Source organism: Drosophila teissieri, chromosome 3R (assembly GCF_016746235.2).
Source record: "Drosophila teissieri strain GT53w chromosome 3R, Prin_Dtei_1.1, whole genome shotgun sequence".
NCBI classification, from domain to species: Eukaryota; Metazoa; Arthropoda; class Insecta; order Diptera; family Drosophilidae; genus Drosophila; species Drosophila teissieri.
Window position 1 is genome coordinate 24,159,524 of NC_053032.1, and position 25,083 is coordinate 24,184,606.

Sequence of the window (25,083 nt, forward strand, 5' to 3'; positions counted from 1 at the left end):
CAACATTATTTACCTACTTTGGTAATACATAGCATTAGTTCTTTGATTTCATTTTGTTTGTCGTAATTCGGGTGTGCTTACTTGGTTTCAACGCGATTTCATTTAGTTATAACAAACAATTTTCAACAATTTTGTACTTTTTGTTTTGTTTTCTTGGGTTTCTCTAGCTTTAGCTTTACTCCTCCATTTTGTTTTCTGTTTCATTCTCCCTGTTTCTTTTGCACTACTGCTTGCGCTTCTCTCTGTTTAACGGTATCACTAATCGGTTTCTGCTGTCGCTTACATAGGAACAAAACGAGAAGGAACATAATTGAACTTGAATTTGATACAACTTGGCCAGACTATTGCTGAGTGTTTCTTTGAATTAAATCTCTTTTCTTTACTATAAATACCCACTATTGTTTAACATTTGAGTTGGATTAGTTTCATGTCTGCCCTTTGCGCATCTTGCTGCTTTCTACATTCTCCAAAATCGCAAATGGCGGGCGGACAGTGTTGGTTCGAGCTGTTTGAGTTTAACGTACTGATTTCAGACCGTGGAAAGGCGGCCGGGTTCGCTGAGCTGCTTAACTGATCATCTTTCATCTAATCCGATCTAATACCGTGGACTGGGCACTTTATACATGTAATTTTGATTACAGCTTTTGATTTTCGAGTTGCCAGCTCTTTGGTTATTTTGTTGGTGTTTTTGGTGTTCAGTGTTGGACTATGGACTGCTGAGATGGCTAGTGGCTTCTGCTTCTGCTTTTGCTTCTGCTCCTGCTCCTTTTGCTTCTTCTGCTGCTGCTTTTGCTATTGGGTGGGGGGATCGGGTGGGCTTTTCGCGGGTGGGTGGGTCTGTGGTCTGTGTGGGTTGTGGGATGCAGTTTGGTTCTGCGCTGGAATTAGCACGTTAAATCAGACGCTCGCTGTACCATATTCAGAAATCCGTGTTGTTCGTACCGCCGTCGCCCTCGGCGCCCTCCCCAGCCACGCCCACTTCGCCCACGCTGGGCGGTAGGGCCAGGGACAGTGGGGGGGCGGCCGAGCCGGCCACCATCATGGTGGGTTCCGTGTTCCGGCGTTTCATTTTCAGCTTGTTCTTTTTCAACATGGTGGCCTGCGGTTAACGGTATTCATTTGACATTATTCATTTTTAACGGTGGTATTTAAAGAGAGAGATAGAGAAAGTTTTTCAAATTTAAGCGTCCGGTGCATTAATTAGTTAGAGTAATCGAATTTTTATAGATATCAGTTGTAGCATTTGTTTGGTATTCGTGTGATTTAGTGTATTTTCATTTTGGTTGGAGAGAAAAAGAGAGTAAGAAAATAGAGCGTTAACGTAAAGGAAATAAATTTCGTTTGCCTTAGCTTAGATTCGTTATAAGTGCTTCAAAAGCTAGCTGAGAAATCAGGCAAAATGCAACGGAACTCAATCAACAAAATGGTTTCGGTTATAGATATTTCGATACTGAATGATGGATTACGCAAGCTTGCAGTTGAGAAACGGAACGGAAACGGAATAAATGGAAATGGAACCAAATTCGATCAAGTTCCTCCTAGCGGGGAAATCAAAGAAAATTATCGCATAAAAATTAATTAAAAATGTTGTAGTCAACTTCTAGGCGCTGTGGCTTGCGGTGTGGTGTGTTCGTGTGTGTGGCGTGGTGTACTGAGGTGGATAGTGGTGGCTTCAGTTGGCTAAGTTCAAGTTCAACAGCGGTGGTCACAGTTTTCTTGTGCAGTGGGTGGTTCTTTGGTTGGTTGGTGGGTGGTGTGTGTTTCATCTTGGGTGGTGGTTCAAAGTACTTGGAGCTTGACAGCACCAACTTTTATTTACAGCTATTTGTTTTTTAACTTTAAACTTTTTTACTTTTTGTTTGCTTGTTAATGCTATTTCTCGCTTTTGGAAGATAAAAGTTAATTTGCTTGCGCATTGGAGTTTTGCTCTTGTTTAAATATTCGATTTTCTGGTTACAATTTGGCCATTTTCTCTGCTGATCTGTTATGGGTTACTTTTCTGAGGGATTATAGAGTTATGTATCTGACTATCTGGTTTTTATGGGTTGAAACAGGAGAACCAATATCGCAGGCCGGTAGCCAAGCTCTAGGTGCTGCCAAAGCCGGCAGGTAGAGTCATCGACGCCTCCTTCTCCCCATTCTCGGCCAGCTGCTGCTGCTGTTGTTGCTGCTGCTGCTGCTGCAGTTGCTGCTGCGACTGGGACTGCGGGGATCCCGATGCAGATACGGATCCCGATCCGGAACCCTGTTGAGCCACTGAAAGGCTCAGAACCGCCGGCGAGATATGAGGCTCGGTGAGGCGGCGCTTACTCTTCGTTTTCTTCAGCATGGTGGCCTAAATATATAGCGTAAAACACACACATGGTCAAATCCGACATACACACAGGCACATCACACGCACATCAAACAGAGAAACATTTTAGAACGCTACATACAGTTCTTCTTTTGCCGATTTCATTAGTTTTTCAATTATTTTTTTATATATATATATATTTCTTTTTTTGTTTTTTTTTTTAATCTTTTGAGCTGCCATCAACAAATGAAAAATGCAGAAAAAACGTGGCTATTTTACATGGTTAGAGGGGGGTGGCTCGGGGTGTTTCAATTGGTGTGTGCTCTATTAATTAATTACGACACAAGGGACGGGATTTACCAAGGGACAAATTACAAAGTTAACATACAAAACACGCATATCCAACGCACACGCAGACAAAATGTTACATTGCTTCAAGTTCGATGACAATCGGATTCGTTTAAATGAGTTATATTTGTTCATTGTCGTTTGCAATTTTTAATTTGGCTAAAATGAATATCGCTCTAGGTTTCCAGTATTTACTAGTACCGATTGTCATCATATTTTCGTTATTAACAATTACTTTTCGTCTCCAATGCACTAAGGAAATAAAGCAACAGGCATTCCCAGTATTATATCCGAATTGCGGTTCCTTTTCTCGTGCCTATAAGTTTGACTTATGTCTAAATTTCAACTGTCTTGTAAGCTCTGTGGATTTTCACTAAGTTAGTTCTTGTTAAAGGGTGTAATAATTGAAATGAATGGAAAACCAAACGTGTTGCCCTCGAAATATTCAATAAATAGGTAAGAACAGCTTTGTTTTAGACGTGAACTTAGATGCTTTGTCTGTGTTAACTTAAATATGAAATGAGATATGTTGTAAGAAGCCAGCATGCCATAGAACAAAGAAACATCAGATACATGCAGGGAATCGGCTAAGTGGAGGCCAAATCCAATCCGAAAAAAAACACACTTACCTTGAGGGCCGACTTCAGGACGACCACATCGCCGGGACTCTGGATCCAGGGCTCACCGTCCACCTGGACGGGCATATCGGTATTCAAGTGTATCTTGATGTGACCACCCTGGAGTTAAAATTCATACATTAATTATATGGTGTCTAATCGAAAGCAAAGCATCTAGTGCTTACCTGAGCTATGCGCATGGCTGTACGAATTCCGGATTGGATCTGACCCAAGTGGACCACGCCCGTCACACCGACCACCTCCAACATGCCATCGTAATGGTTGGGCGTTGAGAACTGGTCGTCCTTGTCGGGACCCCAGGGATTGGCACCGCTGCCCCAGCTGGAAATGGATATAAAAGGTATTAGCATGCATTGCATTGAATGTAAGATTTAAATGAAACCGTATGTACCTTAAAATGTTCAAGATGATGATGCCATCGACGGGTGGCAGTTCGACAATCTTGCCATCGACCTCCAGGCGCAGTTCCTTCTGCAGATCCTTGACAGCCTTGCGACCCACGATCTTGCGCAGTCCCATCTTCACGTAGTAGCCCTTGTTGCGCAGCCGCGAATTGAACTGATTGGGATTCTCCTCACGCGCATTGTGGAAGTCCAGGCAGAGGTCCGCATCTATTCCAATGCCAAAGTAGTTGTTCATCACGAAGATCTGAGAGTTATCCTCGTTTTGGGCGCCACCTGAATGGAACGCCAAGATCGTTTAGTCATCTTTGGTTTACACATTACTTGGATCAAACATCGACACACAGGACACCAAATATTTAACTGACAACATCGAGGTTGATAATATATCCATGGCTTAATTTACCTAATTAATGGTTGAACCTTGTAGTGTCTGAGCTGGTTTACCTTACCTGGCGTTTGTGACATGCAAATCCCTACAAGGATATTTTTTACACATCGAAACTAAACAGCATTTCTCATCAGATACCAAACTGGGTTTGTGGTTTACATAATGGGTTTTTTTTTGGGTATCTTAGGGAAAGACTTTATTTCTGTGCATTTTATATATCTTGAACCACTAAGCGTTATATAGTTGACATAGTTTTGTTCTATTAAATATTTATAGAGGGAGTGTTAAGAATCTCTGTTCCTGCAGCTACAAATTATTACCAAGTAAAGTTCGGATACATCTCTCAAAAACAAGTTAGTCAAAGGATAGCTTTTGAAATTTACATATGCTACATTTGTACAGCCTTGAATATCTATATTCTTGGTTTGCGTATAATCAGCGGAATATTACAGCCGAATCCGGGATTTAGTCAAAGCACAGGTTTAATCACAACACAAATTATAAGGTTCGGGGTCGTGGTCAAGGACTGGGAAACTGGGATACACTGGATCGGATTCTTGAAGGGTTAGACACTAGACGGGTTTACGAGTATGTAACGTAGAGAAAGAACACACGAACGAAGTTTTGAAAACACCAAATGACCTGATATATCACTCGATGTCAGAGCCGGTAATTGATGATGCTGATTGGTTTGTTGCGATTGCGATAGGTGTGCTTGGTGTGCCTTCTTCTTCTTACCGGTTGTTTGCGAGGGCGCCTTCATGGCCGGCTCTTCGGGCTTGTCCTCCGGATGGAAGACAACCGTCCAGCGGTCCAGCCTTATCTCCTCCGCCTCGATGACGTCGCGCAGCAGATTCAGCGGATCCTCACCGCCGGTGTAGCCGGAGCCCCAGCACAAAACGCGAGCCAAGTCGTTGCCTTGAGGGGATTTCGATGGGAAAAGTTAATGGATTTCAAAATGTATGATATGATACATATGCATTAGAAATCATACTAGTTTTTCTGGGATAGAAGGTGGTTTATGTGGCTGTCACTTACCTGTTCCCAGTGGAACAATGGCGCACGGTGGGCTGGAGCACTCCGAGTCCTGGCCTACATTGTCCAGGCACTGCAGCACCCAACCAATGGTGCCATCTCCGCCGCAAACCAGAATCTTGTAGTTGGTTATTTGCCGGAATACATACAAACTAAGAGTAGATGGACACAACGAAGATAAGTGGGTGATACATAAACAGGTGTATATGTTGAACGTACCCGGGCAAAGGACCGCCATTATCCAGATCGAAAACCTGGTAGGGATTCAGCAGTTTCCTGAAGCTGGAGATCAGCTCCAATCCCTGGCAGCCGCCGGACTTAACATTGACAAAGACCAGCAGTGGTCGCACATCGGAGGGCACCATGCTGGGCTCGATGTTCGGCAGGAGCAGTACCAGCAGTTTCTTGTCCTCGATGATGGTCTCGCGGAGATTGTAGAAGGCGCGAACCTGCAAGCAATACATCCCACATCCCATTAGTTGGGTGACACTTGGGCATTGCTATATTCTCAGATACCCACCGCCTTCATGGAGTCCTCAAAGGTGAGCACTACCGAGCCATACTCGTAGTAGATGGGTCCGATGCTGATGAACTTGTTCTCGTCGGTTACGTACTTGTTGAGGATCTGCTCGTAGTTGCGCTGCGAGAGACCGGTGGGCAGATTGCCCACGAACAGCGCGATATTGGGACCATGCGGATCCTGCTTGTGCTGCATGTAGAACCGCATGAGCTCCATCTGGCGAATGGAGTCCTTGCCCAGCTGCTTCATAATATCCCAGGGCCTTTCGTTCCACGACAAAATGCGTTCGGTCACGCCGCGATCGAGCAACACTTCCGAGCACCTGGCGAGGATTATGGATATGGATTAAGTGTGGTTTGGAATCCAACCATATCCGACAACTTACCGGTAGTCCTGAATCTGGTTATCCTGCAGCCCGAACTTGTCCAGGGCATCGCGTATCAAATCCTTAATAACTGTGCTATTATCTACAGGAACACTGACATAGGGATCCTCCAGCATCGAGCACTGCAGCTTGCCGGGGTAGACGCGCACATGGCCACGATCGCGGTCGTGGAACCGTAGGTATATGGCCGGTCGCTTGCCCTCCAGGTGCACCAGGTTGAGCACGGGCGTGGGATCGAGCATGGGAGTGTCCTCCATGCCGGCGGGTGCGTACAGATCGGTCAGATAGAAGGCCTGCGGATCGCGCGTGATGTGGAATGCCCGCAGAGCGGTGGTCAGCAGCTGCTCCAGCGTATAGGTGCGCTGCACGATGATCACGCGGTACTGCTGGCGTCGGAATGAGTTGTTGCCATCGAACACCTTGATCATCTCTGTGGGTGATAGAAGTTTATGTTTTGGGTTTCCCTATTCCAGAACTCTATGCGCACCTATGTCCTTTTCCTCGCGCTCCTTCTCCTTCTTCTCGCGATCCTTCTCCGACTTATCCGACTTGTGGCCGGAACCGGAATCGGGTCTATAGTGACCAGAGGAGCCACCTGCAACCGATGCCGAGGCACCAGCTGCGGATGAGCCACCAGCTCCGCCACATCCGCCGCCTCCGCCACCAGCACCACCGCTGCTGGGTCCATGTCCCGATTCGGCTTTGCTGGCCGACTCCTCGTCCTTGAAACGGGGTGTGTCGCCGCTGCTGAACTCCTCGGATATGCTGCGTGCTGGGGATCACAGAAACGTGGGTCAGTGACTGCTCGGATCCTCACTGGGACACACATTGTTTAGTAGCAACAAAAGCGGCCTTGGCCTGGTGTTAGATACTTAGCTACGCTCGGAAAAATGTGCATTAAACTATATCTCTTTTAAAAAGGTTAATTATCTCAAATATATTTAATACATAATCTTCCGAGGATTACTCATGCGGTTATGTCGGTGTTAATGATTAGTGGCATTGCAATGTGGGGCGGAATGGTGCGGATGATTAGTGGTTCGATGGTTAGCGATTAGTGGGTTATGGCCAAGTGGTTCAACAGAAAACGGGGGACGGGTCAACCAAAACAAAAACCAAAACATAGTGGTTAGCGCAAACTGAGGTCCTTTGGAAACCCAGATCCTTTCGGTTAGCAGGGACTGAGACAAAGACAAATAGAGAGAGAGAGAGAGAAAGAAGTGAAAGGAGTACGGTTGGCTAGTCACCTCTGCGCTTCTGGTAGCGCGGCTTGCGCCAGCCGACGGAGAGGCCCTGCCGCACCTGGCGGAGCAGTCGGCCCAGGACATGGCCATCGCTGGCGTCACTGGCCCTCGATCGACTGCTGGCCCCGCCGTCGCTGATGTCGCCGGCAAAGGCCACATCATCACTGGCCCCGCTCGGCCGGTCGTCCAGGTAGAGATCATCGAAGCCCACATCGTCGTCCACATCGGTGGCGTCCAGTCGCCCGGCCAGCATGTGATAGTTGTCGTCGTACGGATGGTAGTTGCCATCCTCGTCCTGAATGGTGATCTCGATATTCTGCGACAGCCGGTCCAGGCTGTAATTGCTTTTGCCGCCCACACCGACCGCATTCTTGGGCGATCTCTTCGAGCGTCGGCGCTGGAACAAGCCGCGTCCGTACTTCTTATAGCGCGACACAGCCGTAATGGCCGCCGACTCCTGGAAGGACTTGCTCCTGCCCACCGGCGACAGCTGCAGCAGCGTGGCCGGGGCAGAGGGCGAGGCCGAGGAGCAGTCACTCGAATTGGAGTTGGACAGCGGCGAGCTGAGGGAGCCGCCCTTGCCCTGCGCCTTGTGCTTGGGCATGAGTATGGGTTTGGGCTTGGGCTTGATTTGGGCCAGAGCCCCAGTCTTGGGTTGCTGGCGTCCGCCCTGGACGCTCAAGGCATGTCCGGACTTTACCGGGGCAGTGGTGGTGAGGGTGGTGGCGTTGGCGGTGTTCCTGGCGGCGGTTGCACTTGCTCCACCAGGAACATTGGAGGCATTGCTATTATTACTACTATTATAGCTAAGGTTGCTGATCAGATTGAGGCTGCTGTCGAGGTCATCCGTATTGGTCAGCTCGCCGCCCGTGTCCGAGGTCTCGTAGCAGCTTTCCCGCGGCACCGTCTCGCCCTCCGCCTCCGCCTCGGCATCCCCGTGGTAGTCCGTCTCGCTGACGTCCCGCGGCTGTCGGCTGCGCAGGGATCGCCGTCGCAGGGCGACGTCGCAGTGGTCGTAGTCATCGCTCAGATCGCCACCGCTTATATCACAGACACCGCCGTCCACATCGTCTTCATCTTCGCTGGGCGAGAGGCCGCCGCCGCTGGAGCCCCTTTTCCGCCTCCGCTTGCCCTGGCCCAGTTTCCGAAAGAGATTCGTGTAGAGCAGGTGCAGCGAGGAGTTGGCCGAGGGCGACTTCTGCAGATTGCCCATCACATTCGACGTGGAGGTGGTGGTCAGCTGCAGGGCGCTGTCCTGCTCCGTGTTCTCCTCCTCGGGCTCATCCTCCGGCTGATCCTGATCTCGCTCCCGGTCGCAATCTTGCTCCGCCTCGTTGCTCGTCTCGCCGACTGTCAGTGAGGAGGGCGTGGGTGAGTGGCACAGCGAGATGGAGCCACAGGAGGTGGGCGTGGGCGGCGTGGAAAGGAGAAAATGTTGTTTCGATTGCTCGAGCCTTTGCCTGTGGAGCTCGAGCAGCTCCTTCAGGCCCAGGCCCGATAGCGAACCCGATCCGGCGCCCGGAATTGGGCAGCTCAAATCCGGACTGGCTGCCGGTGGCGCGCCCACACACACACATAGATAGACACATCATCAATCAACCGAAAACGCATATAAAACGTATCCATAAAACCCAAAAGAGAAAAAGAAAAGAAAAGAAAAAACACAACGGAAACTAAATCAAAAATCAAAAAAGTATTGGGAGAATCGAGGAAAATCGTCGGTGGGATTGGTGGAGTGATAGATAGATAGATTGATAGATAGATAGATAGAGTGATGGTCTGCCATGATCTGAATGAGCTGGAGCGATGTGGTATCTGATCGTTGGAGTTCTTGTTCTAGTTTCGGTTTTTTTATATTTTTTTTTCAGTGATCGGAGTGTGCACACAACACAACATCGATAGCAACTTTTTGGGGGGAGTGGGTGAGTATTGCTACATCGCTATAGAGGGTGAGTGCGCCGGCCTACACTGAGAAATAAAGCCACCTTCAAACCAATATCTTAGTTATGCTTCCTCAATCGGGAAACTAATGATCTCGATAAAAATCAGCTTAGCTGATTTTAAAAGGCATCATTAACAGGATTATTATCAGTGTAGGTCCTGGCTGATTAGGATTTTGGTTTTGATAGGGCCAGTCATATCTGGGATGCCAGTAGATCCTGCAGGATCAGGACAATGTACTTACGACACGAGTAGTCGCGCACGAGCGAAGTCTTCGATTTGACCTGGACGCCGATGATGGCCTCGATGGGCACCTCGGTGCGCGGAATCGAGACTGAGTGCGGAGGTAAGTAGATAGGTTGTAGAATACCAAAATTACATTCGGTTGGCAGGTACATGCGACATCCGGCATGGGTCGTCATGCCACACCACTCGCAGCGATAGCCTGTTCATAAAGTTGCAGCATTAATAAATATTTATATGATTTATAATTAACTAAAGTCATTTACCAGTGAGACATTCCGAGGACCAACAGGTTTTCTTGCAGTAAGCGCATTTGGACGTTGATGGAAGATTGCCCTCTCGCCAGTGATGCTGTAATTGGACAAAATACTCCATTATCCATTGCCGATCCTCGCCAGAGCGGCCTTTGCACTCACCTGATGCTTCACATTAAGCAGCTCCTTGCCCGGCACATACGTGGCATTCTCGGTGCAATCGGGCACGGCAAAATCTTGGCACTCAATATGCGCGAAATATTCGCAGACTGCGAAGAGATATATTATTAGATATGTGGCATCTCTAGATATAAACAATTAGGTATCCTAAAAACTGGCTGACTAATGTGCAATGATTCTTAACCGATGTGACACAAAACGTAGCATACTTTTATGGCAACACCTCATGAAAATTGGTATGTTATGAGGTTAAGGTATGTGTCTATATAGAACAAAATGCGCTTGATGACTTGGAACAATGGATCGCAGGTGAACAGAAGTGACTGACACGGAAAACGACTGCTGCGAAAGCCATTATCACAGAGGGAGCAAAAAAAGGAGGACAGTGGACTGATGTATATATTCTGTCACTTACCTAAACAATGCACCGCTGGCGTTTCATCCAATCGCTTACGGCAAACTGTGCAGAATTTTCTCTTGTGATGAGTTGGCTCGGACCAACAATGGGCAACGGGATTCTGTGCGGAATGGAATGACACATGACAGCTATATTCGTTCTGAATTGTGAATGCGAGCTCCACCGCCGGCTACGGCTACGTACCTTTATAATACATGGAGCGATGCCGGAACAGGGCGTTACCACGCTGCTGACACATCGTTCGTGAATGATAAAGTTGCAAACTGAAAGTGGAGGAGATATGTGGTTATGCAATGTGCTGGCAGAAGTTCAGAAGTTATTTCAATGAGATCACAATGTCGGGTGCTTTTCTAAAGGGAACTGGCTGTTGTAACACTGCGTATACGTAATATCATTCAATATCAGAAATATATGAAAATATTGCGTATACGTAATATCCTTCCATATCAGAAATATATGAAAGTATATTGAATACCTAATATCCTTCAATATCAGAAATATATGAATGTATTGCGTATACGTAATATCGTTCGATATCAGAAATATATAAAAATATTACGTATACGTAATATCCTTCCATATCAGAAATATATGAAATTATATTGAATACCTAATATCCTTCAATATCAGAAATAGATGAATGTATTGCGTATACGTAATATCCTTCGCTATCAGAAATATATGAAAATATTGCGTACAGTTTACATTTGAATAGCTTAATTTTTAGTCATTTAAATATTTTTAGAACTTTATGCTCTACAGGAAAATTTATATATAATATTCCATAAAACAGGATTGCTTATAGGTTAATAGAAATTGTAGTAATTCCTTCAAATGATATATTTGCACAGAAAACGGTAAAACAAGTGATTTCTGATAGATAGTTTTCAGCCCTGTGAGCGAACTGCGTGCTAAATGGGCCCCTGGGACCCCCCTTGCGCTCCACCGCTGCGTGCAACCGCAAAGTCACCGCGTCATTGGTAGCCTGCATGCCATTCATAGTTGCCGAGTTCACGGACGACGGCACATTCATTGAAGTTGCCCGCAGGGCGCCAGAGGGGCGTGGCAGGGGGCGACGCAAGTGGCAAGCTCTGAGCTAAGTGGCCAAGGTAATGGAACCAGCGTGAGTAGCGGGACGAGTGGGGGAGGGGGGCACACTGCACAAAGCCCGACTGCTAATCTCCCTCTCTCACTTGTGCCAGATAGCTAAGCCCGCTCTCTAGCCATCCCGTTCCCCCTAGCACCTGGACTAACAGTTAACCCCACAATGCACAGAAGGATGTACATAAGATGTTTTTGGAACAGATATGGGAAATTTTTGTGATATGATGAAATTGGAACCACTTTTGAGAAAGGGCAAAGCAGTGCACAATCATGTTTTCTAAATTGAGTATATATTTACATATCTTTTACTTCACAAAAGATCAAGTTTCTGAGCCTTTATATGACAGTTAAAATAAATGTATAATACATATATTTTAAAGTCCCAAGGCATGGCACCTTTTTGCATGATACCAGCCAAAAATGAAAACGTACTACTTCCCCTTCTGCCACAACAAAACGTATGCATTTATGCTCTCGTTTTGTGTGCAGCAATCTTAACATAGATATCATAGTTCTATTTTTAGCCCGCCGTAAAAGTTGTATTTACACATAGACAAAAGTCGGGGCGGTGTACACAAACAAACACTTGCTGCGTTCGTGTGTATGTAAATGCATAATTATCGCTGTGTGTGCAGAGGGGGAGTGGCACGGGGGCGCTGGGTGGTTTGCGTTTGGCGTTCGGCGGTTGGGAAAAGAGAGAAAGCTGAAAACTAGGCCGCTGACCTGAGGCGCAGTGCTGACGTCATGAATGAACTCGTGAATGTGCTTTAGTTTTTGGCCCGTTTTATAAATAAAACAGCGGGCAGTCGTCAAGCAGTGCAAGCAGAGCGAAGAAGAGAGATGGAGAAGGACAAACGTGACGCTCGCTGCAGTTGCGAATGCAGAACATAACTGTAGTTCGCCCAGCCAGCTGTCTCGCTCTATCCGAGGCTTTTCCTTGTGACTTTCTTCAAACTGTTGTTGTTTTGTTGCACGTGCGATGGGTGGCTGGGTGGTTGGGTGGTGGTGGTATTGCAGAAGCAACAGCTGAGCATGTATACGCCCTGTGGGTCAGCGCTTGAAATCGGTGTATTTTTTCCCGTTTTCGGTACTTTCCACTTTGTTGCATGCCTGCATTATGTATACCAGCAAATTTTGTGTGCTTTCTCTCGCTCTCTCTCTTCCTCCTTCTACCGTTTTTTGTGTAGATAAGCATAAGCAGACAAATAGCGATGCCAACGCATGGGGAAATTTTCGAAATGCTTTTCTTTCTGCTTGCCTTGTGTGTGTGTGTGTGTGTGTGTGTGGGGAAATTTTGGGTTGGAAACTCAACACACTTTTACTTTTGCTTCTCTTCGCATTTCCTTTTTCCCTTCGCCCAAAGCAACAAAACCAAGAATAACAAAGGAGAATGAAGAAGAAGCAGAACAAGAAGCAGCAGCATAAAGCCAAATTTAAAGCACACACCAATACACATGCATGCGTGGGAAAAGGACGAAGCAGGAGGACAAAACGGCGGAGGAGGAGAGGAGTTGGAGGTTAGGGACAATTGAATACGCACAAGTTGACATGCGTAGTGCGTGAAGAGGAAGCACAATTAAAATTGATATTTGCCCAGAGGAGAGTTATACAATTCAATTGAGGTGTAGCCAAAATACACACACACACTCACACTTATACATGCCAAAAGCAGGAAGAGAGGCTAAGGAAGAAGAAGAACTCCTTGAATTAAAAATAGCTGGACATGCTTAATAATAAATAAGCGCACACATGAACACATTTGCAAAGAGACAGTTGGATGACGCATATCAAACACGCATAAATCAAAATCTCCGAAATGTCTCTGCACAGCGAGAAAAGTGGGTCAAAGCTTGCAAATGTACTTTAAATACCTGATGTTCATCATCAGTTCATAGTTTTATTCCACTCCAACTACCACAATGACTTGAACACTTGAATATTAATTCAATATGCCAGCAATCTTTTCCTGATTGAAATTAAGTAAGCTAAGTGTATTTTTATTTCTCCAGCAAATTGCAAAATATTTTTAGCCACCCTAGAAAGAGGAAGATGCAAGTTTTCCCATAACCTAATTCACCTAATTCCAGGTAAGACCAGTTTTAAACGTGTTAAATCTGTATTTTGCCCTGGTTAACCGACATTTAATCGTTCTTGGCTTGATTTCATTAGCGTCGGAAGTGCTTTCCACTGGAGATTTTTTCCGGCTGGCCTGCAACGTCAGCATTGCCCTTCCTCTTTATCGCTCTTTCGCATTCCCCCACTCCCCCGTTCTGTGCGATGATCCAGCCAAGCTGACGACCCCGAAAGTCTGTTTATTATACTCTATGTGAACAGGGTATATAACAACATCAGATGTGTTTGGTCTGTACACAGCATGATTGATAATGGCTGTGAGTAGATCACTTTTTGTGGATTCCATTTACAACGCATGTATTTATTTTATGTTAAACATCTACATTTAATATGAGTTTCGTTAATAATTACACTGTTAATTACGTATAGGAACCATGTTATAGCGTATTTTTTGATCGCTACGAAGGGCTGCCCTTTGTGGCTGCTGCCGTTGTTCTCCATTCACTTTGGTTATGAATGAACAGCGTCGACAACGAGGCAATTAACAAGGCAAATCCCCCTTCCATTCATCACCCCCATACCAAAAACGCCAGCCCCACACCCCACCACCTCACCACCCCCACGCCCCACTTGGTTTTCGGTTCCGCTGGCATCGTCGTCATTTTCCATGGCGGCCATTGATGACGCACTTTTAGCCCTTCGCTGCTATCGGCAGGGGCACCTCACTCGGATTCAGATTCGGATCCGGATCGGTGGGGAATGGGGTTGCTTTGCTTTGAGTTTGGGGCTCGGTGTTGCATTGAGGTGGATGGTTCATGGCTACCAGCACAAGCTACAAGCTGCCGGCTTGTAGATATTCCAAGCTAAGGCAACCAACCAACCTACCAACCACCCACTATCCACACTCACCCACACACTCACTCCCCTTCCGCAGGTCATGCATCCAATTTGATTTGGGTGCGCACCTGCTGCTCTTGTTGCAGTCCGCTTCTCCGCTTCCCCTGGAAAACCAATTGAAAATTCGCCTGCGGCCTGCGCTGCATCTGTGTGTATATGTGTATATGTATGTGTGTTTTGCACAGTGTAGGAGAGTGCATTTCGCATTTGACCTACTTTCGAGTTTCAGAGATTCAGAGAGCCTGAGCTCTATTTCTGGTACTTTTCTGGCCAAGTGCGTGGGCAGCTGCAGCTCCAGCTCCATCTAGAGTCCAATTGGATGTGCAACTCATTTATGACGGCAGCTCGAATCATCTGCCCACTTCAGAAGCGACGCCTCTGCACTATTTGCATTTGGCTGGCCAACGCGGCGTATGCTTAATGAGCGGCCAAGCAGCGGCACGCCCGGGGGTATGCAACACGCACTGTACATATTTGCCACACTCCTCATACATGTGTGTATGGTATGCCAGCTCAATATAAATATGGGATGTTTTGGTCGCCATTAAAACAGCGCCAGAATGCACTGAATATGTCATAGGCAAGTGCAAAGAAAACAATGAGGGAATTTTGGCATTTTTGACTGCCAGACGGGCAATAATAAATTCGCCAAAATTGCAGCTATATGGTGGAATAAGCGAGTGAGTGCAATTATGGAATCTCGTTTTGTTCACTTAGAGATACAAGCTTTTATGATCCCTCGCAATGGCCATTAAAGTGCACAGAACAACAAGCCATGGTCCGCTTAAGAAGACCAAAAATATGTAAACAGCTGGGTCAATAAATGGGCATTCATTACTGACTGAATCGTATGTGGATTGTTTTCAAAAACATTTGTGGCATTTCACAATATATGTTTAATTATTGCGAGTGCTTCTTGTGTAAATCACATACCTTAAAAAGATCAATGAAATTACTCATTACACAAGCACATTTAAAAATCTGTAAGTATGCATACGCAGTGAAATAATATAGATTATATTTCGCTTGTTCCATTTTAGTGCAAATGAGCACATTGCATCTAATGCGAGTGTTAATAGTGCTAATATTGACAACAAGAATGGTTTTTGAGGAACAGACTGGAAAACTGCGAAGTGGCCAAACTGTAAACAACTGAGGCCGCATAAAATGGCAGGCGTTAATCGCGATAATTATAATAATAGCAACAACCAGAGCCACAAATCCCGAGAACAAAATTGCACAAATAAACAGAGGAAAAGCGTAGAATATTCATCATGATGCCAGGCGCTTAACACACTTCCCATTGGGAGAGTCTGGTGGCCTCAGTTCGATGGATTCCGCATCCGATTTGGTTCCTGCCGCGAATTCATTTCGATTCGACTTGAATCGCGCTGGGCGAGTGATGTGCTCTGTTTCATAGATTTCCATGGCAATGGCACATATGTATGTATATGTACATATAGACGAGCCCATACATATGTATATCCACACAGCGAACCGGAGCTGTCTATGACGTCGTTGGCGCTCCGCTCACGTCACGGCAGACACGGCCAACAGCCGCACAATTTGGAAAAGTTCAAACGCGCACACTTATCGGCCGCAAATAGCCCGATGATGCCGCCCCTATACCATACTACACACCAGATCTGGATGCTGCCCCTGGCGGAGCACACAATCTATACGATCTATACGATACACTCGTATAGAATCTACACGATCCGTAGAATCCACACAAAGCGTAGATGACCCATTGGTCATGTGGCGATGACGTCGGGTCTGCCGATCATTCTGCACGAGGAGAACTTGTTTAGTTTCACAGGGAAAACGCATACGCCAATTGGTTTATCTTTGGTTCTGATTATCTAGATTGCCTTATTCATTTATCTATATCATATCTTCTTTTCAATGTCAAGATATGCTTTTCCCTGAAGTTCATTTATAATATTACAAAAAAATTGTAGAATTTATACTATTCAAATTAAAAAAATTAAATTGTAGAAATAAAAATTTTATGATAAGATGCCTTAGTTTCTCTATTCAGTGCAAGTGCATGATTGTGTACCCACATTCGCCTCATCCTCATCGACATCATCAGCGGCCGCATTTCCATTCCAAGTTTATGGCAATTTAAAAAGTATTTTCAAAACTAGACGAAATGTATTTTTACATCTGCCGCTGGCGTTGAAGATGTTCGATGATTTGCGTGCTGCGTTTTCTCGGTTCTGTTTAGTGCTCATTAATTACAACTTGAGACTGAATTGAGAACTGATGGACGAACTCAAATTCAGTGGAATTTAGGTGCACTATTGGTAATTTTTCAGGAAAGATGTAGTTTTATAGAGAATAATACAGATTGAAGAAAAGTCTATTCTGAGAGATATATTCCGATTTAAGATGTTAGATTTTCCTGTGATCTCATTGAAAAGATGTCAAGTACTAGTTGGGTGCTTACCTTCGCAGATATATCCCTGCTGGATGAGGCCCCAGAGCAGATCCGAGCAGTGGTGACAGTATGTTGGCTTATGAAATGTCTTCTTCACGAATGAATGCCCACCATCCGCCATTTTGTTTGCCTGTGTCCGCAGCCCGCCCCACTTCCTGTCCTTCTTCTGCTTCCGGTCTATCCTGCGCCTCCTTGTGCTGCCCTTTGCCCTATTCCCTTTGCCTTATGCGTAGCGGGTTGTTCCTTGTGCGTCGTCCTGTTGCAGCTGCACTTGCAGTTGCACTTGCTGTTGCAGTTGCAGTTTTCTGTGCGGCAAGGTCTCTCGATGTTGCAGTTATATGAGCAGTAATCGCGGCTGCTGCGAGTGCAGTGTGTGTTGCAGTTGCAATGTCGCCTGCTGCTGTGTAGATGGGCTATTTCGAAGTGGGATTCTGGCGGTTTGGCGACTTAGGCCGCTGCTGCCGGTGCGGGCGTCGACGCCAGCTGAGGCAGCGCTGCCGTACCGACCGAGGGCGTTCGATTGGCGTGGGCGTGGCAGGACTGCTCCTTCTGATCCTGCTGCTGGTGCTGCTGCTCCTGGTGCTGCTGATGCTTTTCCGACTTTTCCTGTTGCTGCTGACAAAAGCGATGCGATAGTGACGACGGCGAAAGTGACGGCGACGACGGCTGCATTTTCATCCATTGGTCAGGTAGCGGCTCCCTTATCCGGACATTTGCTTGCCGGGATCGGTGTTATTCCTCGCTTTTGAACTCTATTTATCCTTACTAGTTTCTATATACATATTGGCTATGTATCATATTTGTTTGGATTCATTATCATGCATCTTTGGTTTTGGCTAAGCGTTTTCGTTTATAACTTTCTTTGGTGGTGAGTTTTTAACTGTTTTAATTATTTACAATTTCTGGCGCTGCACTGAACAAAAAATTTGGTTAATTGCTTGCTAGAAATTTTCTGCATTTATGTGTGCCATTTGAAATATACGCATATATGTATGTATATTCCAGTTGAATTTTGTATATAGCACTGCACACAGTCGCGGACACACACGTAGGCACACTTCACTCGGCGGGCGGTCTTCACTTTACTACTACCGAAAACGAACAGTCGCAGCAGCAGCAGCTCGGAAAATGTTTTTCTTCGACTTCGCTCGTTCCTTTGCTTTTCCACTTTCCGCTTTCCTGCGCTGATACGTGGGCGCCGCACACCCCAAAAGAAAAAACAGCAGAGCCAAAAAATGAAAGGAAAACGTTTCCCGATAATAAAATCCACAAGAGCGGGAGTTTCCACAGGGAAATGCGAGAGAAAGAGAAAGCTAGCGAGAGCGAGAGAGGGAGAGTGGGCTGCGCGAGAGAGAGAAGGCACGCGTCATGCGTGGTGAGTTGGGTAAAAAAGTTCCCAGTATTCTTGGAGCATCATAAAAAAGTAGTAGACATCAATATAATAATAGAAGTGGCAAAAATATGATATCAACAGCGTGTACCGCTGGGGAAAAGAGAAAGGGAGCCACAGGAAAAGGAGAAAGAGAGAGAGAGTGGGAGAGAGAGAAAGAGAGGGAGCTAGAACAAACTGCATTGCTTCAGTTTCCCCCACCCAAGGCGATTCTATCAATTTCCATAGCTGCGGCGCCCTCAAGTATGCAACATGTTCTGCAATGAACCAATTACCACCGCCACCCACTTTCCCAGCACCACCCCACTCCCACCCAAAAGGGCCACCCACCGCCAGCGGGTATGGCCAAGGACAATCCAGTCAAACATTATATCATACAGGTCCTAATAATAGACGGAAACAAAGGTAACGACACTTGAAGTTTTCAACTTGATGACAATAAACGATAGCTAACGGAAGGCGCACAAATCCACATTGTGTGTATACGCAAAGTTAAGGTCGGCATAATGGCCCTCGAGCGCAAGGATCTCGGTCCTTATTTAGTGAATGCGACTTAACATGTTTTCAGCATTGATTTTCCATCAAATTATGTCCCAAGCTCATAATACTATAACTATCTATTGGGATAACAAGATATGACTGCGTCAAACCCTTATTTTAGTTGGATTTCTAGTTCCCTATAGAATAACTTATCTTAACTCATTGTTCATGTCTGCAGAAAAACCCCTCAACAAATTTAAAATAGTTATGATGATTTAAGACAGATTAGTTGAGTTTAAAAAGTAAAGTAATCATGGAACATCTAAGCTTGAACATACTATAAATGGAGTTGCTAGCTGAAGGAGCACTGCGAACTTGAGGAATCAGTTGTGAACTTGGACTTGACGGTACTATTATTTGTACCGCAACTGTGAGTGTGGAGCCAGCCTGACGACGTGGAATGTCCAGGACCCGTTTCCCGTGTCCATATATCCTGGCCACCAGGCGATGTCCTGGCGACATGCGCACTCTGGAACCCACCACACACTTGCTCGCCCGAACTCAACTTCACCACGATGGAGCGGTTCAACGAAAGTGGCCAAGTTTAAGGATAAATCACAACGAGCAATATTTTTGCAACAAATGCGACGAACGGGAGGGGCAAGTTGCGCGGGGGCATGGTGGGTGATGAAAACTTTGCGGCTTTGCTTTTCTTAGGGAAATTATTGTTTTGTTTTGGGCTGGGAGAAGCAGCAGCGGCAGAAAAAAAAAATGGAAAATTATGGATGCTAATGGGGGGCCCAAAAAAAGCGAGATATATAGATTTCAGAGGCTGTGTATACACACACACTCTACAACTGTAGACAAAGCAGCCGTACTTCGTACCCACTGGGGCCGTGGTGGCGCCCACCCAGCCCACTGCCGCCCCAACCACCGCCCCCTCTGGACTTGCCACCCACCACCCACTTTTCCCACCCAATGCTGCGCGCTTCGCTCTTTTCGGGCCGCATGAGCAAATCGCAATAGATAGAGAATTTTTTTCTTTCTTTCTTTTGCTGGCGCGGCTTGATTCCTTGCCACCACATATATACATATATATATCTGATTGGTATATATATGCGAATATATATGTATCTGGACGGAGTGCGTGTGGCCTTGTCTTTTTTCATTTTCATTGCTAATCACACGAAGGAGTTAATTTGTTAAAACATTGCCTTCGCCTGGGAAAGTTGGGCCTGGAAAACTCTTGGCACTTGGCACTTGGCACATATGACAACGTAATTTTCACGCGCACACACACACTCGCGATTTTGGAGAGAGAAATTTTATGTACCATACATTTTTGAAGCTGCAAAATTTTGCACATTCAATTTTCACACTGCCACTAATGCTGCTAATGCTACTGCTGATGCTGCTGATGATTTTCCATTCGTTTTTTCTTTTCTAGCCGCACTTCAGACTTTTTTTCCATCACCGGATGGAAAATTTTCACACGCACAGCAATCGAGTTGAATCGAGTTTTTCGCGAGTTTTCAGCGTGATTTCCCCCGAGTTTTCCACGCCGTTTGTGCACTTTTCCGCTGCGAGTGTGTGAGAATTTTCCTGTGTGCTGGCTATGTGGAAATGGAAATCCAGTGAAAATCCGCAACCGTTACGTACGGAAGAGCACACCTAGCTGCTGTGTGTGCTCCGCTGAAGACGATGGTGCGCTCTGCGGACGGGTCTGCAACTTTCTCGCAGCGCAGCGCCTTTATCGCTGCCTTCGCCGCTGCTCCGCCTGGCGCTCTCGCTGCGTCCCGCTCGCACGCGCCGTGGGCCCAATCGCGCCCTCTCGCTCGACGGTGAGTGTGTTGAGTTCGCCGAAATTCCTGTGTGCGTGCGAGCCCAACAACAAACAGGGGGAAATTTTGGGGAGCTCCCGTTAGTGAGAGAGAACCAGCTCGCTCTCTCGCTTAGCAGGCAGGATGCTCTCTGGCGCCCGCCCCCCAAATAAAAATGAAATCAACAATTTGTTGGTCGGCGAGCTGCCAACTTGGCCCGAAAATAAATGTGGCCAAGCTAAGGAAGGAAATTGGCCCAAAGAACAACCTTCATTTTAAATTAAGATTTTATTGAAGCTAACAAACAAATTGTACTTACTGAAACGTATTTATTTTTACACCCAAAACTTACCTTCGTTTATGACTTACCGAAATGTCTAATTGAATCAGTTACAAAATATATCTAATTGAAATTATCTTATATAAAATATCTCATAAAAACTTACTTTCCATAAATCATTGCCTACTTTTCTGAGTTTGTTACATGTCATAACAATGACGTACTTTGGTCCCAAAATAGCTTAAACACAGCGTTTAAAACATCTGAAATATAGAAACTCTCACGCTCGATACGATTTTTATTTGTAGCAAGGAATGCATAAAGTAAACAGAGTTTTGATTGGTTACTTTGGATACAGCAATTTTCATATATTTATAAGGCTTTTAACTTACAACTAGAGAGTTGAGCACACCGTCGATTAATCGAATCGCTTTACCTTGCTTATCATTAAGTTAATCTTTACAAATATGAATGTGTGTGAGCAACCGATATTGCTGCTTTTGTGAAATAAAATGTGTTGCAAATTGCATTTGCCAAGCGAAATTAGAAATAGGTTTTACAGCACTCTATACACAATGCTTTTATGCTGACACAGGGTGGTTAAATTATAATAGAACCGATATACTTTTGGGTTACGTTGAATACAGATACACGCATACAATTAAGGCGACTTTAAATGGGTTCAATATAGATAATGCCCTTCTGGGGTTACTTTTGGGGTAACTTAGAGCCAACTTAGCCCAGGCCATGATCGTCGAAGAAACTCTGCGGGGTCTCATCCTGGAAAAGGAGAATGCTTAGCTTCAGTTACGTGATCTATACTTTACAGGTAACTTGGGGTAAAAGGAAACCAAATAAAAGCATCGATACTGGGGGATTCCCCCTCATAAATAGACTATGGAAAACGGGTAGTAAGTAGTAGCAACTAAAAAACAAAAGGACACCAAACGGGTGCGCTAAGCCAGACAGATAGGTAAATAGACAGTTTGGAGGGAGTGGAGCTGAGAGATCAGATCAGTGGAGGCGGAACAAAGTGGGCGTCAAGATGTCAGAGCAGTCAAATGGGTCAGTCACAACAACAGCAAAGACAACAATCAATACTAAACGTATACAAAGACACTAAAAAGAAACTGAGGATCACCAGGTCTTACCATTTTCATATAGCATACGAGTAGTACAATTAAGATTTGTTTCAAAAATACTTGGTTTTTTATTTTAACTTGTTTTTCTCAGTTACAAAACACAGAAAATTTGGCTAAAACGTACAACACACATACATAAACATATATATATATACTTGTAGATATAGATAAACTAGAGTTTTTATTCGGTTACCACTAGGGGATGATTATTACAATTTTCAATTATATATCGTTCTCATTTTATCAACATTAAAGCTTAGATGTTTCTATTGTAAGAATAGTATTGCATATATTTCCCCACTAAATTAGTTATTGCCCATTTGGTGATTGATTGGAATGATCTTTCGATTATGTAATGTAGATAGGAAGAGGAATATTAATTCAGTTCAGGAACCCCAGGTGGGACTACGTGAGGTTGGCTTGTTTTGCATGAACTTAGCTGAATCTATTGGATCTGTGTGTGAAATTTACGAGAGAGAGTGTATGGAAAACCGCATGCCAGATGCTCTGATGTTACTATCTAGTATTATTGCTTTTTGGAGCCTCACGCTGCTTGGCGTCTTCTTGATTATCTTTTTTTCAGCGTTACAGTGCTGTACAACAGCCAAATCACACACAAGTGTTGAGGAGTGGATGGAGCAGTGTTGTAAAGTGCCAAGTGCAGCACACGTTATCGCTGGGGGGTGTAACTGTGTGTATTATTGTGTGCTTGCTGTGTCTGGGTGTGCGTGTAATATCAACTACATAAGTTCTAGGGTGTTCTAGTTCTTTAGAGGAGTCCAATGTCTCTTAAAGTGCCCTCAACGGCTTCGTCCTGGAGTACAGAGAATAAGAACAATAAGAACGAGAAGAGTAGAAGGAAAGAGTAGTAGTGGTAGTACGAGTAGTAGGTGTAAGTGTAAGTAGAATGTGTCCAAAAAGAAACCAGTTTCGATCTTGTTTTGATTTTCTTTTATGTACGGCACAACTTGGAAACACGAAATGCATATTATATGGATGAACATCACAGCGCAGCGCAGGGAAGGCAGGGTAATGGAAGCTGGGCAATATACACAAATATATATATATATACAGCTGGACGAAGGTTTGACTGATCTGACCTATCGACTCTCCACTAACTCTTTGCAGATCGGGAATATAACTTTATGTTCTTTACACTTGTTCTTTGGGATTGGGTTTTCTTTTCTTCTTGGTATTTATTTATTGTTTTGATTGATTAGTTGAGATACTCATTGAAGTCCTGTGGTGGTTGTTGGTGGTGGTAGTAGTTGTGTTAACATCGATATATGCAGTGGCGGGTAGGGTAAGCGTTAATAATAACAAGAGAGAGGGTACATGGGTTACACATTTATATATGGCTTATGGTATGGCAAGAATATGTTAAGTTCAACATTGTTTCTAGTTAGTAATTCATCTACAAAGATCATGCAAAATAATCAAGCCAACTACGATCGACATTTTGCTACAATTCGGGTTAGGAGACTTACAAGAGTTACGGGCACAAAATAAACACAAGCTACAAATTGTACTATAAATGGCAAACAAGGTTTTCGTTTTAGTTTTACTGCACAGCAACATCTATGGCAAGTTCAATACTGTGGCGATTAAATATTTCCTGGTAGATTCTCACAATTCACAATTCATTTTCGAGTAGGCAAGTTTCGGAACTCAGGACGGCATGCAAATAAACAAAATCGAATGAATGCGTGTGTGCCAACTGAGGTGGTTTACATCAGATTCGGAACTTAAAGATAATGACAACGCTGCTGCAGGGTTACACACGCACACTGGACTTAGAATCTATTGCAGCGAGTAAAAGAACTCTTCTTGCTTTGAGTTGTTAGAGGTGGTTTGTTTATAGAGATTAGTTTTGATTGCAAAAATTAGAGAAATAAGAACGAGAAGTAGGTAAGAGTTGAGTATAAAGAGAAAACCGTGATTTGATGAGTTATGACATTGTAAACGTTATAGATAGGCATAAAAATATAGATGCAAACAAACACTAACGAGGTAACGAAACTAAAAACCATCAAGTTGAATAAATATATAAAACAATTAACGATATCCGGCATAGGTAGAGTGACACAACCGTTTTAGGCATTACAGATCATATGTCTCGGGTGTACTGACCTCTTGGAGCAGATCCTGCGAGGCGATCGCCTTAAGTACGTTCTTTTTGGACGTCTCCTGGATCTCGCCGCCAATGAGCAGCTCATCTAGGATAAAGTATGCTTTTTCAAAGTTAAAGATAATGTCCAGCTCGCAGACCTGTTTAGCAAATGGGAAATATGACACTCTTTATCGCTTCCATAGCAAAACGGTGTTAGTAACTTACGCTGCCAAAGTACTTATCCAACAGCTCCACATAGCGATGAATGATCTCCAGTGTCAGCAGTTCGTTGTCGTTCTGCTCGATGGCGCAACAAAAATACAAGCTTGCATATCTATAAGCAAACAAACGTTAATGGTAATGTTTAAATAATGATGTCTGTGCACAGCTTTTATTTAACTAACTGACGACCCTTTGCTGATCATAGAGTATTTGATAGCATTACCCACCTTTTGTAGACAATCTTGCAGTCCTTCCACTCCAGAAAGGAGCACATTTTGGGCTTGCGGGCCAGTATCGTGGTGACCAGTTCCCGGGTGATCTTCTTTTTCACCTTATCCGGATAGGCCATATACCACTTTTGTAACCGCAGCTTGCCCTGCCGACTGAACAGCAGCATGAAAAGCATCTGGAATAAGGTAGCAAGTTCGTAAGTACAGAACGCTTATTGATTTAACGATTTGAATTAATTTTTCATATCTTTTTAGGCCAGCGAAGCTCTCAATTTCCACTGACACAGTCATCGAGCACCCCCACCAACACACACACATGTACACCTGGAGCCACCGCTTCGTCAACACACAAATTCGATTCGATAACGAAATAAATCACTTTTCATTGAATATTTCTTGAGCCTTACCATTGACTTTTGTTTTCCTCTGTGTGGTTACGTTTTTCCGTGGGCTGGGAGTAGAAAATATATGGAAAAACCCTATTTTTCCATGCAGCCAGCGAGCAAAACACACATAGAAAGTTCTTCTTCATGCACTGCTGACATTCGCAATGCACCTGCCGACGTGTTCAAGGGAATGGCATGTACAGTGGGCTTCAAGA

At 44.8% G+C, this 25,083-nt stretch overlaps 2 protein-coding genes across 3 annotated transcripts; both read right to left on the minus strand.

Moving 5' to 3' along the window:
• Positions 1 to 986: 986 nt before the first annotated feature.
• Positions 987 to 20,643, minus strand: LOC122620025 (diacylglycerol kinase theta). Its single transcript, XM_043797292.1, is given in 18 exon segments — positions 987 to 2,335; positions 3,271 to 3,378; positions 3,444 to 3,600; positions 3,671 to 3,956; positions 4,810 to 4,989; positions 5,110 to 5,272; positions 5,274 to 5,555; positions 5,627 to 5,948; positions 6,012 to 6,441; positions 6,499 to 6,783; positions 7,259 to 8,803; positions 9,441 to 9,641; positions 9,706 to 9,790; positions 9,856 to 9,962; positions 10,289 to 10,391; positions 10,475 to 10,554; positions 16,818 to 17,721; positions 20,338 to 20,643. Coding segments are annotated over 17 exon segments (4,695 nt in total). The 5' UTR covers positions 16,930 to 17,721; positions 20,338 to 20,643; the 3' UTR covers positions 987 to 2,086.
• Positions 20,644 to 21,049: 406 nt separating this feature from the next.
• LOC122619540 (AP-1 complex subunit sigma-2) lies at positions 21,050 to 25,040 on the minus strand. 2 transcript variants are annotated; one of them, XM_043796527.1, is made up of 5 exons: positions 24,890 to 25,040; positions 24,480 to 24,658; positions 24,256 to 24,364; positions 24,051 to 24,188; positions 21,050 to 21,558 (listed from the first exon to the last, which is right to left on the minus strand). In XM_043796527.1, exons 1-5 carry the CDS (start codon positions 24,890 to 24,892, stop codon positions 21,514 to 21,516), a joined length of 474 nt encoding a protein of 157 aa, XP_043652462.1. In that variant the 5' UTR covers positions 24,893 to 25,040; the 3' UTR covers positions 21,050 to 21,513. The 2 variants fall into 2 exon arrangements, with proteins under 2 accessions (XP_043652462.1, XP_043652463.1); XM_043796528.1 differs by lacking the exon at positions 21,050 to 21,558 and adding an exon at positions 22,073 to 22,734.
• Positions 25,041 to 25,083: the final 43 nt, after the last annotated feature.

Excerpts from the sequence above, each read along its gene's own strand:
- LOC122619540 (XM_043796527.1), bottom strand. Across the intron at positions 24,365-24,479 it reads TGCAAGATTGTCTACAAAAG|ATATGCAAGCTTGTATTTTT; the intron begins GTGGGTAATGCT and ends GTTTGCTTATAG. Across the intron at positions 24,189-24,255 it reads TGGATAAGTACTTTGGCAGC|GTCTGCGAGCTGGACATTAT; the intron begins GTAAGTTACTAA and ends TTTGCTAAACAG.